Here is a 15494-nt window from a genome sequence, read left to right as displayed (position 1 = left end):
AATCCCCTCCAGAACCTACCTCACATGGTGTGTGTGTGGGTGTGAGTGTCTTCCATAGGTGAGCACAAGCCCTAGGGCTGCCAATTTTGGTTGGATATATTCCTGGAGATTTCATCGCAGGACATACCGTATATACTCAATCATAAGCCGGTTTGTTTATAAGCCGCCCTGCCTCCCACCCCCAAGATGGATAAGTAAAAATGAAAATTTTTTTTTATAACCCACTCATAAGCCGACCCTATAATTCAGTGGTCAGCAAACTTTGGCTCCTGGGCCATCAAGATAAGCCGCTGGTGGGCCGAGATCGTTTGTTTACCTTGAGCGTCCGCAGGTACGGAGGTAAACCTCAGTAAACAGAGTGTCCCGGCGTGCCAGCTGCTTACCCTGATGGGCCAGGACAGCAATTGGTGGGGAAATTTTGGGGGGGAGGGAACTGGAGTAACCCCTGTGACCCCCCCGACATGACCCCACGCCTAGCCTGGGACCCTCACACTCTCCCCATCCCATCTCTTCCCACCTTATCTGGGGAGGGCCAGGGGAGGATGTCTCTGACCTGGCTGGAGCTGCTCTGGCAGGTTGAGCGGCGCGGCCACAGCCTACTCCAGCGGGCCAGACCGGGCAGTGCGGCTGCAGCCTGCTCTGGAGGGCGGGGCCGAGCAGCACGGCTGCCGCCTGCCAGCCCCAGCCCCAGCAGGGGGAGAGCAGCGTGGCCAGAAGTGGAGAGACTCTGGCCCCGACTCTTCCCTTCTGCGTGTGCTGCCTCTCCTTGCTCCCTCTGTTGGGGGGAGGGGCTGTGTCCCACCTCTCCCTCTCTATACCCGTTCATAAGCCAACTCCCTTCTCTGGTGCTTCCCTTTTTTACTAAAAAATTCAGCTTATGAACGAATATATACAGCAATCTTTAATGAAAGATTAATCTTTAATTTATGGAGACTCCAGGCCAATCTTGAGGGTTGGCAACCCTAACAAGCCCCCCCAGATTATAGCGCACACACATGGGAATGGGGAAGCAGGGGCTCAGACACCACAGGGAGCAGGGACCACTGCAGAACCTGGCTCACATGAGGGGGGCTAGATATCCACAGACAGGCAAGGCTCCCCATATCCCAGCTCTCATAATGGGGGGCAGGAAGAGGGGCTCAGACTCCTCTAGAGGGACCAGGGGGCTCCAGATCCCAGCACATACACAGAAAGGGAGAATGTCAGCTTACAGGTGCCCGTCCCTGTTCTCCCCAAGACCTGTTACTCAGCCCCATGTCCCCTTCTCAGTGTCCCACCTCCAATCCCCTCAATCCCTCTGACCTCCAGTACCACCCATCCCTCTCCCCAAAGCAGCGACAAACCCTTCTCACCTCTATTCCCTTCACATCCTAAAATGCCCTTCCCATGCCAGCAAGCATTCACATCTTTATTTTATTTTTTATTATATCCCCCCCAAATAAAAACCCCTCACAGAGACAGATTTTAGCAATATGTCTTCCAGACTTTCCCAGATTTCAGCCTAAAGTAGGATTTAAACTGTCACTGGCTGGGTGAGTTCAGGATCCAAGTCTTACTGCTTATCCCCCTGAGCTATAATCCAGCTGCTGTGATAGCTTTCCAACTACAAATCCTCTCAACCTCGTTCTCTGCATATGTTCAGTGTGATCTGCTTGGTGCTGGATCAGGGTTCTCAAACAGGGGGTCACAAGGTTATTACACGGGGGGTCGTGAGCTGTCAGCCTCAACCCCAAACCCCGCTTTGCCTCCAGCATTTATAATGGCCTTAAATATATTTAAAAGTGTTTTTAATTTATAAGGGGTGTCGCACTCAGAGGCTTGCTATGTGAAAGGGGTCACCAGTACAAAAGTTTGAGAACCACTGTGCTAGATCCTTACTCAAGAGCCTAACCAGAGAACCAAACTCTTTTGCTAGTAATATTCTGAATTTTGTTACCCCCTCAGGGCTAGAGGGTCCCCACACACTCTCTAGGAGTAATCATTGTGCCAGGATCAGAGTCGTGATTTGATCTCTACGTAAGTACATACACAAGAGAAGAGTCAAAAAGAGGACAGGTATTTAGAAATTTAGTCACCATTTCGAGTATACTCAGAAGAGGACTTTGCATCCAAAAAGCCAGAATCTTTAAATATTGACCTGATCCTGAACCAGAAATGGACAATGTAGTATGTTAACATTTTATTGTAACTTTGCATTAATAAAAAGTTTTTAAAAAGCTATTTATTTCAAGGGGTTGTATCTCGAGAATCCATTGACCAAAAGACCCCAAATTTGGATCACTACCGATATCCCATGTGACACATCAAATTTCAAGACAACCTGAGTAACCAGGTAGATTTTTTAGAGTTGTCCTTTAAACACAAAGGGCTTCTCAACTGCTGGTACTAGAGCTCCACTATAATAAATAATAGAATGGCAGCTGTTACAGGATAGATTCAAATAAACTTCTTCCTGCTTGCACTGTGCCAAAAGCATCATTGTTATATATACACTCATTTCTTATAAACTTCTTAACTGGGAGTTTATAAATTCGCTGCAGTAAGAACTGCATGATGAATCAATTTTTTTTTATTAAATGGATAAGACAACTTTTAACCCCCAAACTCTTCAGAAAAGATCACATCTTTCAGTACATATGACTCGTTGCAACAGCCAATTCAAATCTTATGCTGTATAAGTAAAACTTTTCTTAGTCTTTGCAATAAAAATATTCTATAGCTGCATAGGTGGCTTTATAACCTACTTCCCTTTACTAATACTGTCAGTCATGTGCACAATGAAGGAAGCATTTACCTCTATAGTATATCATATCCAGTGTGTTCAAGAAATGAGTACTAAGAATATCTAAACTGGCACTCCATCAAGGTCAAAGGTAAAATCTAATAGGAAATCTAAGGATTTTATTGCAAATCTCTGGAAAGTTTCCTTCTAAATGAGACATTATATAAACTTTAACCCCTAACGAAAGAGAAAAGATTAAATTTAATACATCCTGCCGTATGGGGGCACATTTTCTTGGCTACAGGTGAACTGAACAGTTTCAATATCACAGTGTCAAAAATGTGATCAATTCCTGTTTGCTGTGTACGACTTGCCTTAGAAAAGTCTAGCACTGAAAGGCGCTGATTGGTGATACTACATCAAATGGATTGCCATGCTGGGCATCACAAATGGAAACTAAAACTAAATCACAAAATGCCCTCAAACCTGCTGCTTTGACTTTTTAAAAAATTCCTACTATAAATCCCTATTTCTAAAGGATACAAAAATCTCTGCCAGAGTTCTTCACACCACACATAGCAATGTAAGCAAAATATGATTCAACCAACTGTGGTATGGTTTTCTTTTAATTTTTATTTATTTATTTTTTAAACAGTATTTCCAATTGCCACTCATCTTTGAGGGAAAATAGTGCTGTATTAGGTTATACTGACAGTTGATGAAGAAAGATTATTTAGGGGGGGAAAAAGCATAGAAAGTGTACGGATAAGGGAATTAAGGTTTACACATTGGCCCCCTGAGTTTACTAAAAGGAGTATATGAATTGGAGAAACTTCTCTTGAACAATAAATTCATTCACCTCTTGAGTTTTAGGTTAACAAAACTGCTTGTGAGAACTATACATGAAGCAGTTGGAGGAGGGAAGGGGAATCTGAAACACCAAACTGGGTCTCTATGAGCTTATTTGAGAAGGTGAAAAAGAAAATTGTGACTAATAAAAGATATGCTGACAAAAGTATTAAGGAAGAAATGAGCAACAACAACAACAAAATCTTACATGCCTATACTCTAATGCTAGAAGAATAAGTAGTAAGCAGGCTGAGCTTGAGGTTTTCATTATTGAACAAAATTATGATTTAGCTGGCTTTACAAAGATATGGGATATGACACAACTTGATCAATGTAGAAGAATACAATTTCTATTGCAAATACTAAGAAGGAAAAAAAAGAAGGCAGAGTAGCCTGGCATACCAAAAATACATACACAGAAATATGGAGGAATGAACAGCAAAAAAACAAAAACCCTATGTGAAATGAGAGATACACAGTACAACCTCAGAGTTACAAACACTAGAATTAAAATCTGGCTGGTCAACCACACACCTCATTTGGAACTGGAAGTATGCAATCAGGCAGCAGCAGAGACAAAAAAAATACAGTACCATGTTAAACGTACACTACTAAAAAAATAAACTTTCTTGCTTGTTTCATTTAAACTAAGATGGTTAAAAGCAACATTTTTCTTCTGCATAGTAACGTTTCAAAGCTGTATTCAGTCAATGTTCAATTATAAACTTTTGAAAGAACCACTATAATGTTATGTTCAGAGTTATGAACAACCTCCATTCCCAAGGTGTTTGTAACTCTGAGGTTCTACTATACATCACCACCTAAATCAGTGAGTAAGGTAGAAGAGGCATTCATGGAGCATGTATACTATAGTTTTGTTGTCACTCTGCGAGGGTTAGAGATCTGGAGTGTGTCCTTGGGATTCAAAAGCATTCCAAAGATCAGCTGGCTACTGCAGCACACCAAAAGCAGATGTTATGACCCATTAGACTCAACAGAAGAGTATCTTTTCTGATTCCAAAAGGCATCTGCTGTCATTGCTCAGAACACTAAATCAAAACTACTCCTACTTAACTCTGATTGCATCAAATAAGTATCAATGTCCATGAAAAAGAACCCACTGTCAAGCAATAACACAACAAAGACATTTCACTAACAGTCACTAAGAGGACTAGCTTGTGCAAAAATGATAAGGCCTAAACATTAATTATCTCTAAAAAGCATCTTTTTGCTATTTCTCCCTGAAGCTTAAAGATTCACACATGCCTTAAGAGTCAAAAAATAATTGATAGTAGCCAACTACTGCAACACTGACTAGATTGTTTTCCGAAAATACGCTTGTTCCAGATACCAGTGTGTTTGACACATACATTTTCTACTAAATATATCTTTCTTTGTTGAAAGAATGACAAAGCTAAGAAAAAACTGGCAAGACCATGAAATAAAACGCTCAAAGAACTGAACACTATAATTAACCATTATTTTAAATAGGACAAATTTAATATAACACAAATAGAATCTGCATAAAGTTACAACATTTAAAAAAATGCATAGTACTATAGGAGCCAGATTCTCTGGTCTGCCAAGTCTACTTTTGCACTACTCTCACAGTAATGCAAAGATGACTTAAAGTGGCCCAAGATAATCAGTGGAGAATCCCTCGTGTGTGGGAACTCTCCACCAGTGAAGGCAACTCTTCTACCTCCCTGGCCAGTCATCTCCCTCACTTGGTACAAAAGGAGAGGTAGATGTCAGCAGCATTTGGGGGAAGAAGGGAGAGTGAGGGGGAGACAGAGTCAGAGAAGACCTCTGCAATGCTTGATCCTCTGCTGGATAATGGCACAATCAGACATGCTCACCTGCAGTTCTAACTTGTGCTAGTGTTTTGGATCAGGGAGCTGACATCAGCTTCCTCATGGCACCCCACACCACTGCTTCAGAGCAGAATTTGGGGAGGATGGAGAACTTGCCCTTACAGAATACAGCTATGTAGCTTAAGCTCCAGTACCAGGTTTTAGGAAAGTATTTAGGTGGTTGAGAAGAGGCTTACCTGTCAAGTCTTCTATTGGTAGTGATATATTCCAAAAGCAAACCTGAGAAGACGATAGTGACAGGCAACTATGGGGATGTACACACAGTATACTCAGAAACTGTTTTCCAATGCGATATATATGACCTGGTGACCAGGACCTATCTGGAACTTCATCATATTCACTGATCTGATTAACTTCTTGACATCAAACACAGCTAGACCTTTATACTTTACTTTTCACGATAAATAATATGGACTATCCACCTAAGAATATTTCTGCTTCTGGTACTGTTTCTAACAGAAATTCCTTCTACCATGACCCAGTTTAGTGATGCCTGTGGATGTCAGAGGATAAAGAGCAGATGAGGTGGAGAATGTAACATCAAGATGTCTCTCTCTTGTTCACTAGCTCCAGTACTCATGCTGACAACAAATGGTATCAACTATCAAAAAAAAATGAGAGTCACTGTCTCCCAAAGGATTTCCGGTTGCAAAACAGAGCCTTATGAATTTATGCTGTATATTTTGATTTACAGGATGATGTGATTACAGTTTCAAGACTGATCTCTAGAAATGGACTCTAGGAAGAGTATTTTCTAACAACACTGCAAGGAAGTATGAAAAATATCTGTTTAAGTAAAATTTAAATTCATTCCCTGTCTTGACTGTTGTGAGCAAGGAACACTTGGATTTTTTTTTTTGCAGTGTTACCTGTCTATTGCTGAAGAATAGATCTCCTGTGAACTGTGGGGTTTCAAGAATCAATGATTTTGAGGTAAATTAAGCACAATATGGAAACTCTAGCAAAACATGTAGTAACTAAGGAAGTTCTTAGGGTAACTGAGGATGCCTTAAGTCTTGGGAATGATTTCTATCTTCCATTTATAAGAGCATAAAAAGAGAAGATCAGAGACAGAAGGAGCTAAATCATGGAGGGCCCTGAAGGTGAGAATGAATTGTCCGTATTTGATTCACAGAGCAATATGCTGACAGGAAAGAAATTTTAAGAGGGGCTGATTATGTTCATAGCACTGATCAAAATAGATTTAACACAGTAAGTTTTGGACTTCTCTGTTTATGCACTCAGGGACACACAAATTAAAAGTGTGATATTCCAGTACCTATCTTGAATTGGTCATCCTTTCTGCTTGGAGTTTTTTCGTAATTTATCAAGTTTGTTTTAACCTGGCTCTTTAATTTTTTTACAATTAATATGTATTCCCCAAGGTAGCATTCCACGTAAATGTACTTTCCTTCACCCAGTCCTCTCCCATAATCTCACTGGATTCAGTTTTATTAAGAGGGAGTTTTTGTTAGGTTTATTGTAAGCCAAAATAAACTGATTGTTTCAGGCTGACTCAAATTACTTATCCCAGGAATGAGTCCCACCAGAGATAGCAGAAGGAGATGCAACCATACAAGTAATTTAAACCATGTTTTCTCAACAAGAGACAACCCAATAATTTAGTGTCAAAACAAATTAAAATCTTGATTGACAATATAAGTACCTTTAATCTTTCTCGAAAAACATTACAAGAATGTTTCAAGTCCATCTTATTTAACAAAATTTCTCTGAAATGGACATAGACCTAGAAAGCATAGTAGCAAGATAATTATCTTGTGACCCTGTTAATGGAAGCCGAAAATAACCCATTAAGGCACTAAAGGATGAGTGTCAAACATGGAATTTGTCCCTCTAGCTCTACTTATGGCTAACTGCTGTTGATTATCATCATTAAAGATGGCTGCAGAAGGAAGGAGGGAGTGTCATGCTTTTCATGAGCTGTCATTTTATATAGGACTATTCTACTCTTTTATCAGTAAATCTGCTGCTGAAATTACCTTTGCAACATTTGCTTTTGACAGATAATTATACAGATATAAAATACTGTATTCTGGATTATAAATATTATATTCTAGATTTTCAACAAATCACGAACAAAATTAAGTATACTTTGCAGCTATTTTATTAATTTCAGATCTAAAGAAAAAACCATGAACACTAAAGGTTTTCAAGTGAAAAGCATGCAATACAAAGTTTAATATTCATAACTCATGAAGAGTGTAGAAGTAAAGCATCACAATGGAACTCTTACCAAAAATAAATAAATAAAATAAAATCATTCAGTAACATGACATTCACATTAACAACAAAAAGTCATTGAGTTCTAATAAAGTGGAAAAATCCAACAGGTCTGAATACACGTTAATAATTCTGCATGAGGACTAAGTTTCCCGTGGGGTTTGCATGAAGATCAACGGGCAAATACGAAAAGTTGTACCCTGTCTTTCAAACTCAGTTTAGTTTAGGATGGCAAGTAATACTAATGTCTGAACTCCCTTGTTTCCAAACAAAGGACATTGGTTATTTTTTAATATAAATTCTTTAATTTGTATATTTGTTCTTTAAAACACTTCCACCTAGCAAAAATATGATTAAATATAAGACTTTTCACTGGAGTCCATGTTATGTGTGTGCACGCACCAAATTATATATTTTCTACCATAAAGACCAGTTTAGTAAAATAGTAAGACATTTATAAACATTTTTCTACAACTTTATTTTTAAAGTTGCATTTACCTTTTGGTGAATAAAAAGTCTTCAAGTGTGTTGGCTAGTTCTGGCCACATACTGTCAAATTTTCCAGAAGAGGCATGCTGCCTTGCAACTGGCAGTCCAATAGAAAGAACTTTAAGAAGAGAAGATACTGCTAGTTTCCATGTGCTTTCAGAGGGGCATGCGTACTTCAGGCTCAGAGGTATCCTCTGTGTCTGTGAAGAGAAAGTTTAAATAAGCTTTATACTTCCTTGAAGAAATGTAAGAGCCAGATACATCTATGGTAAAGAAAATCTCTGCCAGAGATCTCTAAAGATATGTTACACACACAAAAAAAAAAGTCAATTTCCCTCCATTTTCTGGTGGGACTTGGGATGCTCTCTTCTAAATATGATTATTAGATTACTGATTGTATGCCAGCTGGCTAAAGCACAGATTTGATTAACCAAATTTAAGGTTAGAAGCGTTAAGAGTTAATCCATTAGCAATTATATTGGAAAATTACCTAATTTTTTTTTTCTAGACTACATCTATCATCTCTGCTAATCCTGACAAATTGGTTCCTGTTCCCTCTGCAAATAAATTGGGGGTAGTTCATCACTATGAGGGGGCTCTGAAGAATTAGCCCTGTCTACCCTGGAAGAACTGCTCTGCAGCGTCCCAAGTTGTGATGACATGAATTTGAAGAAAAAGCCATAAGGAATTCAAACTTCTTGCAAAATGTAAAAAAAATGAACTATATACGTCATTCATGTGAAGCATCTGGTCATTATTAAAAATAAGAGGACAGAGCTTAAAAAGGCCAACTACCTGTTAAAGGTGGAACGGAGTAACAGAGACGTCATCCTGAGAAACAAAATTAGCAGGGATAAGATTTTCCATTCTCTGTCATATGACTTTTGCTAATCCCAATGAGTGGGAATATAGCAAGTAATTAAATAATTTAAGAAGGAACAGATAGAGAGGAGTTGAAGACTGGAAGGTGAGAGCACTGCTGCCAAGTAAACAGGAAGTTGTTTTAGAGCCCATCAGCTGGAGCACCACTCTGCCACAGAATGCAGATGTAGAATCCTGAAGTTGCAGTGCCTTGCAAACAGAGAGAGAGAGAGAAAGAGAGAGAGAGAGAGAGAGAGAGAGAAGGGGGGGCGGGGGGGGACATTGCTGCTTTAAAGATTTCCTCTGCAGATGCTGAAGTTCTCTCTCTGCCCAGAATGTACTCATACATCTGGTGGAAGGGTCAAGAATATACTTGCAAAGACTTTGTATGTTTCAATGATACAACATTTAGGGTATGATTTTCAGAAGTGCTCAGGGTTGTGCTATCTGCTCTAATTAAATCAATGGTTAAATTCCCATTGATTTCAGTGGAAGCAGTTATGCCACTCCTGACTGCTTTTGAAAATCCCACTCCTCATCTAGTTGATTTGGGAGATTTTATGCCTAAATAACAAAGGTAAAAAGATAAACAGCGGATGACTTCCTAATGAGCTGTGTGTTTAAAACATATTTTGAAAGCCATAGTACTGTGGTTGTGTAACAACTGGATCAAATATACTGGAGAAAATTATGAGGCACTGAAAAGTAATAGCTAGAATGGAAGGCCATACCAAACAAATTACCAAATTCACAGGTGCAAATACTGTGGCCAAGACTTTAAAAAAAGGATGTCTAATCTTAGACTCCTAAATCTGTATTTAGGATTTTCAGTTATCAGGTGCACTACACTTTTGGAAGTCACGCACCACTGTTTTCATATAATAAATATGGATTTAGAAGCCAGTTTTTAGGCATCCACATTTTTAATTTTTTTAACCTTTGTCTATATCTGTTGCATGCTTAGGCTACCACATAGTCAAATTAATGAACAGGGTTATGTGATCTCAGCTATATTACTGCCCTAATAGCTAGTCAATAGCTTTTAGCACAAAAAATTGCCTACTGCCTAACCCCTGCCTAAGACAATCATAAGACTCAGATCTAGAATTCCAAGTAGAGTTTGAGAGTTATTGTAGGAAAAAGTTTGTCTCAGAATAATTATATTAGTATTGCAGTAAACAGCTCAATACACACATTTAACAAGTACAGTAGTTACGAACACCAGAGTTACGTACTGACCAGTCAAACACACACCTCATTTGGAACTGGAAGTATGCAATCTGGCAGCAGCAGAGGCAAAAATAAAAAGCAAATACAGTACAGTACTGCGTTAAATATAAACTATTAAAAGAATAAAAGCAAAAGTTTTAAAAAAGATCTGACCAGGATAAGGAAACTTTGTGTTTGTTTCATTTAAATTAAGATGGTTAAAAGCAGCATTTTTCTTCTGCATAGTAAAGTTTCAAAGCTGTATTAAGTCAATGTTCAGTTGTAAACTTTTGAAAAGAACCATAATGTTTTGTTCAGAATTATGAACATTTCAGAGTGATGGACAACCTCCATTCCCAAGGTGTTCATAACTTTAAGGTTCTACTGTATAAATTTAAACAAATGATCTTACTTCAGTCCACTAAAGTTAAAGAACCCATAATGTGATGATCTGGAAAATCTGTCTATGAACGGTTTATGAATTTAGGCTGATCATCCAGACAAGGGATAATGGAGGGTTGCTAAACCTTGATGGTTGTCCATTCATATGTGAGCAACTTCTGGTAAAGGGTTGGCTGAATCTAGGTGACCCAGATTTCTTCCAACTCCGAAGGCTAGCATTTGAAGGAATGGAATTTCAATAGAAGCAGAACTGAGAGATCAAGTTTTAAAACCACATACCCTGAGAGACTTGGGGGTGGGGAAGAGGACTCAGAGAAAGTACTCACAGGAGGAACAAAGGAACAGATTTTTGGAGAAAGAGGAGACATCTTTGACAGGAGGATCAGCCAAGATAAAAGGAAGCTGGCTGGAGGACAAAGACTCCATGATTTGGAATAGAAGCCTGAATGTAGGAATGGGGTCCAAAAGAGGAGACCTAGAACCTCAAAAAGTGACCTTCAGTTTGTGAGGAACATGCCAGAGTAGTGAGGAAAGTGAGGCAGGGGGGTGTACAAATTTTTTTACTAGATGTATATTTCCGATGCTGTCTAAAGCAAAACGTGATTGGTTTTGGAACCTTTGCAAATTCTGTATGTTAGGTGCTTCCCCATCACATATCCCTGAAGGGGAAACCTATAAGCCAGAGTTCCCACAAGTTTTGAGAAAGTGTGTGTTTAAGCCAGTGGAGAATCTGGTGGTATGGGGGAGTCTGGAACTGGTCACAGGGCCTAGGCAGTTGGACTATGGAATCTCAGCTCTCAGAAGGTGGTGCTAGATGGGGTCCCAGGCGGAAGGTTTGTGGTTATTTTGGCTGTAGCCTTTCTACTGTTGATTCGAGCAGAGGCTGGTCAGGGAGCCTGCATGTAACTGAAGCTGGGTGTGTCCCTACCTGTGTGAATGCTGGTGGAAGTATAGGACCTGGCTCTGCAGCTTGTCACAGCAGCACAGAATGAGAGGGAGCTAGGCTGGTGGGTCAGAGGGCTCAGTGGTACCCCAGTTTCATGTGACACCCTGGGGGAAACCTATGACAGTACTATCTACACTGTTTCCTAGTGGCTCCAAATAAAAGTCACCACTTTAGTTCATAAACAGAATGCAAACTTTTTACCTTAATAATGTTTTGAAGAACTTTCTCATTAACTACAGCTTTGTGGCAAGCAGTCTTTTGGTATAAATCCACCACAACTTCCAAAGATCTCTCAGCAAATGGTACGTAATTCAATGCTACCCATTCTGCCTAGAAAAATAAAATTAGTACACTACTGAAAAAAACATGAAAAAACACTAGTTATGTAATAGAAAACTTACATTTTACATTTACCTGTTTTAACGCATGCAAAATTCTCAAGAATAGATTTCATAAGGTAACAGTTTTGATCCAAGTAAAAAATAGCTTATGAAGAAAAAACATAACATTCTGAGTAAGAGCGTGAAATAGATTTGGGTAAGGTAAATTTTAGTAGGTCAAGTGTTGTATTTTATGCAAAACTACTACATTAGGACAATCTTAAGGAAATTTAACTCACCGGTGCAAATAGTTGTATCTAGTGGGATTCCATTGTGTAGCAGGACAAACAGAATAAGAAAAATTAATACATATATAACAATTACCTCAAATTATATTAAAATTATATTTTCATGCTTACTGAAAACCATCAGTATGTGCATGGATTTAAAGAAATTTTATCGTGTTCTATTTCTCCACAGCATAAAAGATACAAAAATTGTCGACTACGGTGGAAGATTTTTTCAAAATAAGATTATTTTAAGTCCAATTATATTTTTAATATAAAATAAATCAAGATAGGTATGTCGGATTCCCTGGGAAGATTCAGATTTATTGTGTCTGATGTTCATTAAAGGCTTTTCCTTTAGGGAGGAATAGAAAGTTTCAATAGGAAAGAAAATGTATATAGAGGATGAAAATGCCTGCAAAAACTAAATAATAAATTAATTGATAGCACAAGATGTACAGAAAGTTTTTGCACATGGGGGAAAATGGATGCGTCTTGGTAATCCACATCCACCTGAAGCTGAACGGACTGTTCACAAGATATCATATTCAAAACGGAACAGATATGATGCCTAAGAAATTACCTGATTATATTTTGCATTTGCAATGTGTTTCATTTCCAGCTGTCCATACTGTGGCGGTTTACAGGAGAATTCTACAAATGCCAAAAGCTGATCAAAGATTGCTGGATACATTATCTGCATGTTTTCTGAACCTACACATATGGCCTATAAAAACCAAAAGCCAAACATTATAATTCAATATTTACCCCATGAAATTTCAGCATTTAAGAACTGCACCAATATTAGGAGCTTTTAAAGAGGAACTACCACTCTCAGAAAAAAACAGAATATACTTTACAAAAATAGAAATGCAGATTTATCAGCAATTTCTTGGACATATTTGCTAACTATGTCTATTTTTTGTTTAATCCATGTTTGCTCTTGCTATGTTATCATAATGTTAATTTTTTGAGGCAATACAGTAAATGCTGTGACAACAGATTGGTGGCATAAATGCAAGATGGCTGCTGCAGGATCAAGCTGAAACTGAACTCAGCAAGCATGATGCCATAGTAATAAAATTTGTGTCTTTGCGTAAGTTTTCTTGTCTGTTGACCTGTGCCACAGTGTTTTGAAGTCCTACTCTGAGGAACATTTAACACTGCAAGAAGTCATCATCACAAGGCTTTAATTGGTAGTTCAAAAACGATATATTATAAGAAGGAATGTACATCAAATGAGGACTATACAGAAGATTTCAACAGAACTGAGAACCATAATATAGCTTTATAATACAGGGCTTTCTAGTTAAGATATACTTAGAAGATGTCAATGGAACAGAACAGGATGATGACTTCCTGCTGCGATATAAATTCTGAGGCAAAGCCAAGACATTTATTTTCAAAGCAGAAGCCAATGATCCCATAAAGTTACTCTATTAATTTTCTTTAACGTCAAATGTCTTGCCCCTTCCTCCTTGGGGTTTTCCAAGCCCCTCTCCATATTAGATTCCTTCCATTTTATTACTCCACAAAAGGCCCTATGTCATATTAATTCTATCTCTGGGGACGACTCTAACACTCTTGCAGGCAATCAAAGGAGTGTCTAGATAATGAAACACTCCCTCTCCCAACAAAAATGGATTGTGCAGACATCACAGTTCTCAAACACCTAATAACCTCAGGACATGAGATAAAGCTCAAATACTGAATTCTGATCAGTGTGGCACTAAACCACTAATCTAAACAAAAATGTTTGATATCCTGTAGTTTTAATAATTTAGTCTGATGGATATTGGTGCACTGGAGTGACAGTCCTTCACTGCATTTTGGTAAGTTAAAAAAAGACTGCACGTATAAGAATAAAAAAATAGGATTATTTTGTTTTTAAAACAAATCATATATACACACACATTGATCAGTCACTGGAATCTAGAAAGGAAGAAGTGAAAAATACTCCACGAAACAGACTCTGAATGAGATTTAGAAGCCGAAGTCATTTGGGCACACTGGGTTAAATTTTCCAAAGCATCTATCATGAGAGAATATACACAATATTTTAAAAATCCACATACTTTGGGTCCATGTCCAAAAACTATGAAAGGTTCTTCAGTGGGGAACTGTATTTGAAAATAATCCAAAACAGATACCAAAGATGTTAGAAACTACGAAGTAGTCTTGCAGAGTATGACCAAGTATGTAAATGATCTGCAGCGTTTTAAAATTTCCATATAAGAAATAACTCTTCTACATCACAAGCCATTATATTATCCCCAGACACCCCTATATTAAGTCCATTACTGTACTTAGACTACAACATGTCAATCCTCAGGAAACTAAACTGTTGTGCATCACAGACAGAGAACAGACAAGACCACAGTGCCATCAGTACCGAAGGCCTCTTATATGGCAGGGAATTGATTAAGTGAGATATGCCCAGATGATCCCAGGAAGTGAACCATGACCCATACTGCAGATGAAGGTGAACAACCTCCAAAGTCCCTGCCAATCTAACCAGGGGAAAATTCTTTCCCAACTCCACATCTGGTGATTAGTATGCCCATGAACATGTGAGCAAGACACACCAGCCAGGTATCTAAAAAGAGAATGCCCTGTACCATTTCAGAACACTAGGGGGGAGGGATAGCTCAGTGGTTTGAGCATTGGCCTGCTAAACCCAGGGTTGTGAGTTCAATCCTTGAGGAGGCCACTTAGGGATCTGGGGAAAAAATTGGTCCTGCTAGTGAAGGCAGGGGCTGGACTAGATGACCTTTCAAGGTCCCTTCCAGTTCTAGGAGATTGGTATATCTCCAATTATTACCTTATTACCTATTACCTTCCTCCCCATCCATTGTCCCACATCCAGCTGTGACCAATCTCTGATGCTTCAGAGAAAGGCAAAACAAACAAACAGAATACATCTGGTCAATTGTGCATCAGAAAAAAAATTCTTTTTTCCCCTGCAGGAGACCATCTGAAGCTCTGAAGTATAAGATTTGATTATAGTCATTATCTTAATGCCAGCCTGCAAGTGTTATGAACATAACGAGGGCAACACAGGCCATCCTGTTCTCCCTATGGCCCATGAAGGAAGGGTATTCCCATAGGGAAGTCATAGATTCCAAAACCACACAGGTCACAGAACTTCTTCCAAAAACTGTATTAAAGCATACCTTTTAAAAATACATTTAATCTTGTTTTAAAGACTCCAGGCAATGGTGAGTCCATCACCTACTCTGGTAAGCTAATCAAATGTTTAACAACCCTCACAGTTAGGAAATTGTGTCTTATTTT

At 38.8% G+C, this 15494-nt stretch overlaps 1 protein-coding gene across 4 annotated transcripts in view; it reads right to left on the bottom strand.

Annotated features, from left to right (window-relative positions):
* Nucleotides 1–15494, bottom strand: part of MON2 (MON2 homolog, regulator of endosome-to-Golgi trafficking) — a 162404-nt gene that overhangs the window by 36034 nt on the left and 110876 nt on the right. For 3 of the 4 annotated variants that reach the window (XM_045032917.1, XM_045032936.1, XM_045032943.1), the window contains exons 27-30: nucleotides 12784–12927; nucleotides 12213–12230; nucleotides 11795–11923; nucleotides 8185–8375 (exon numbers count right to left, since the gene is read on the bottom strand). In XM_045032917.1, the coding sequence (XP_044888852.1) occupies nucleotides 8185–8375; nucleotides 11795–11923; nucleotides 12213–12230; nucleotides 12784–12927 (482 nt within the window). The remainder of the gene's footprint in view (nucleotides 1–8184; nucleotides 8376–11794; nucleotides 11924–12212; nucleotides 12231–12783; nucleotides 12928–15494) is intronic. The other variant, XM_045032925.1, reaches the window with a different exon arrangement.

The sequence above is a fragment of the Mauremys mutica genome, chromosome 1 (genome assembly GCF_020497125.1).
Source record: "Mauremys mutica isolate MM-2020 ecotype Southern chromosome 1, ASM2049712v1, whole genome shotgun sequence".
In the NCBI taxonomy this organism is placed as follows: domain Eukaryota; kingdom Metazoa; phylum Chordata; order Testudines; family Geoemydidae; genus Mauremys; species Mauremys mutica.
Note: the sequence above shows the minus strand (reverse complement) of the source record. Positions and strands in the feature narration are given on the sequence as shown.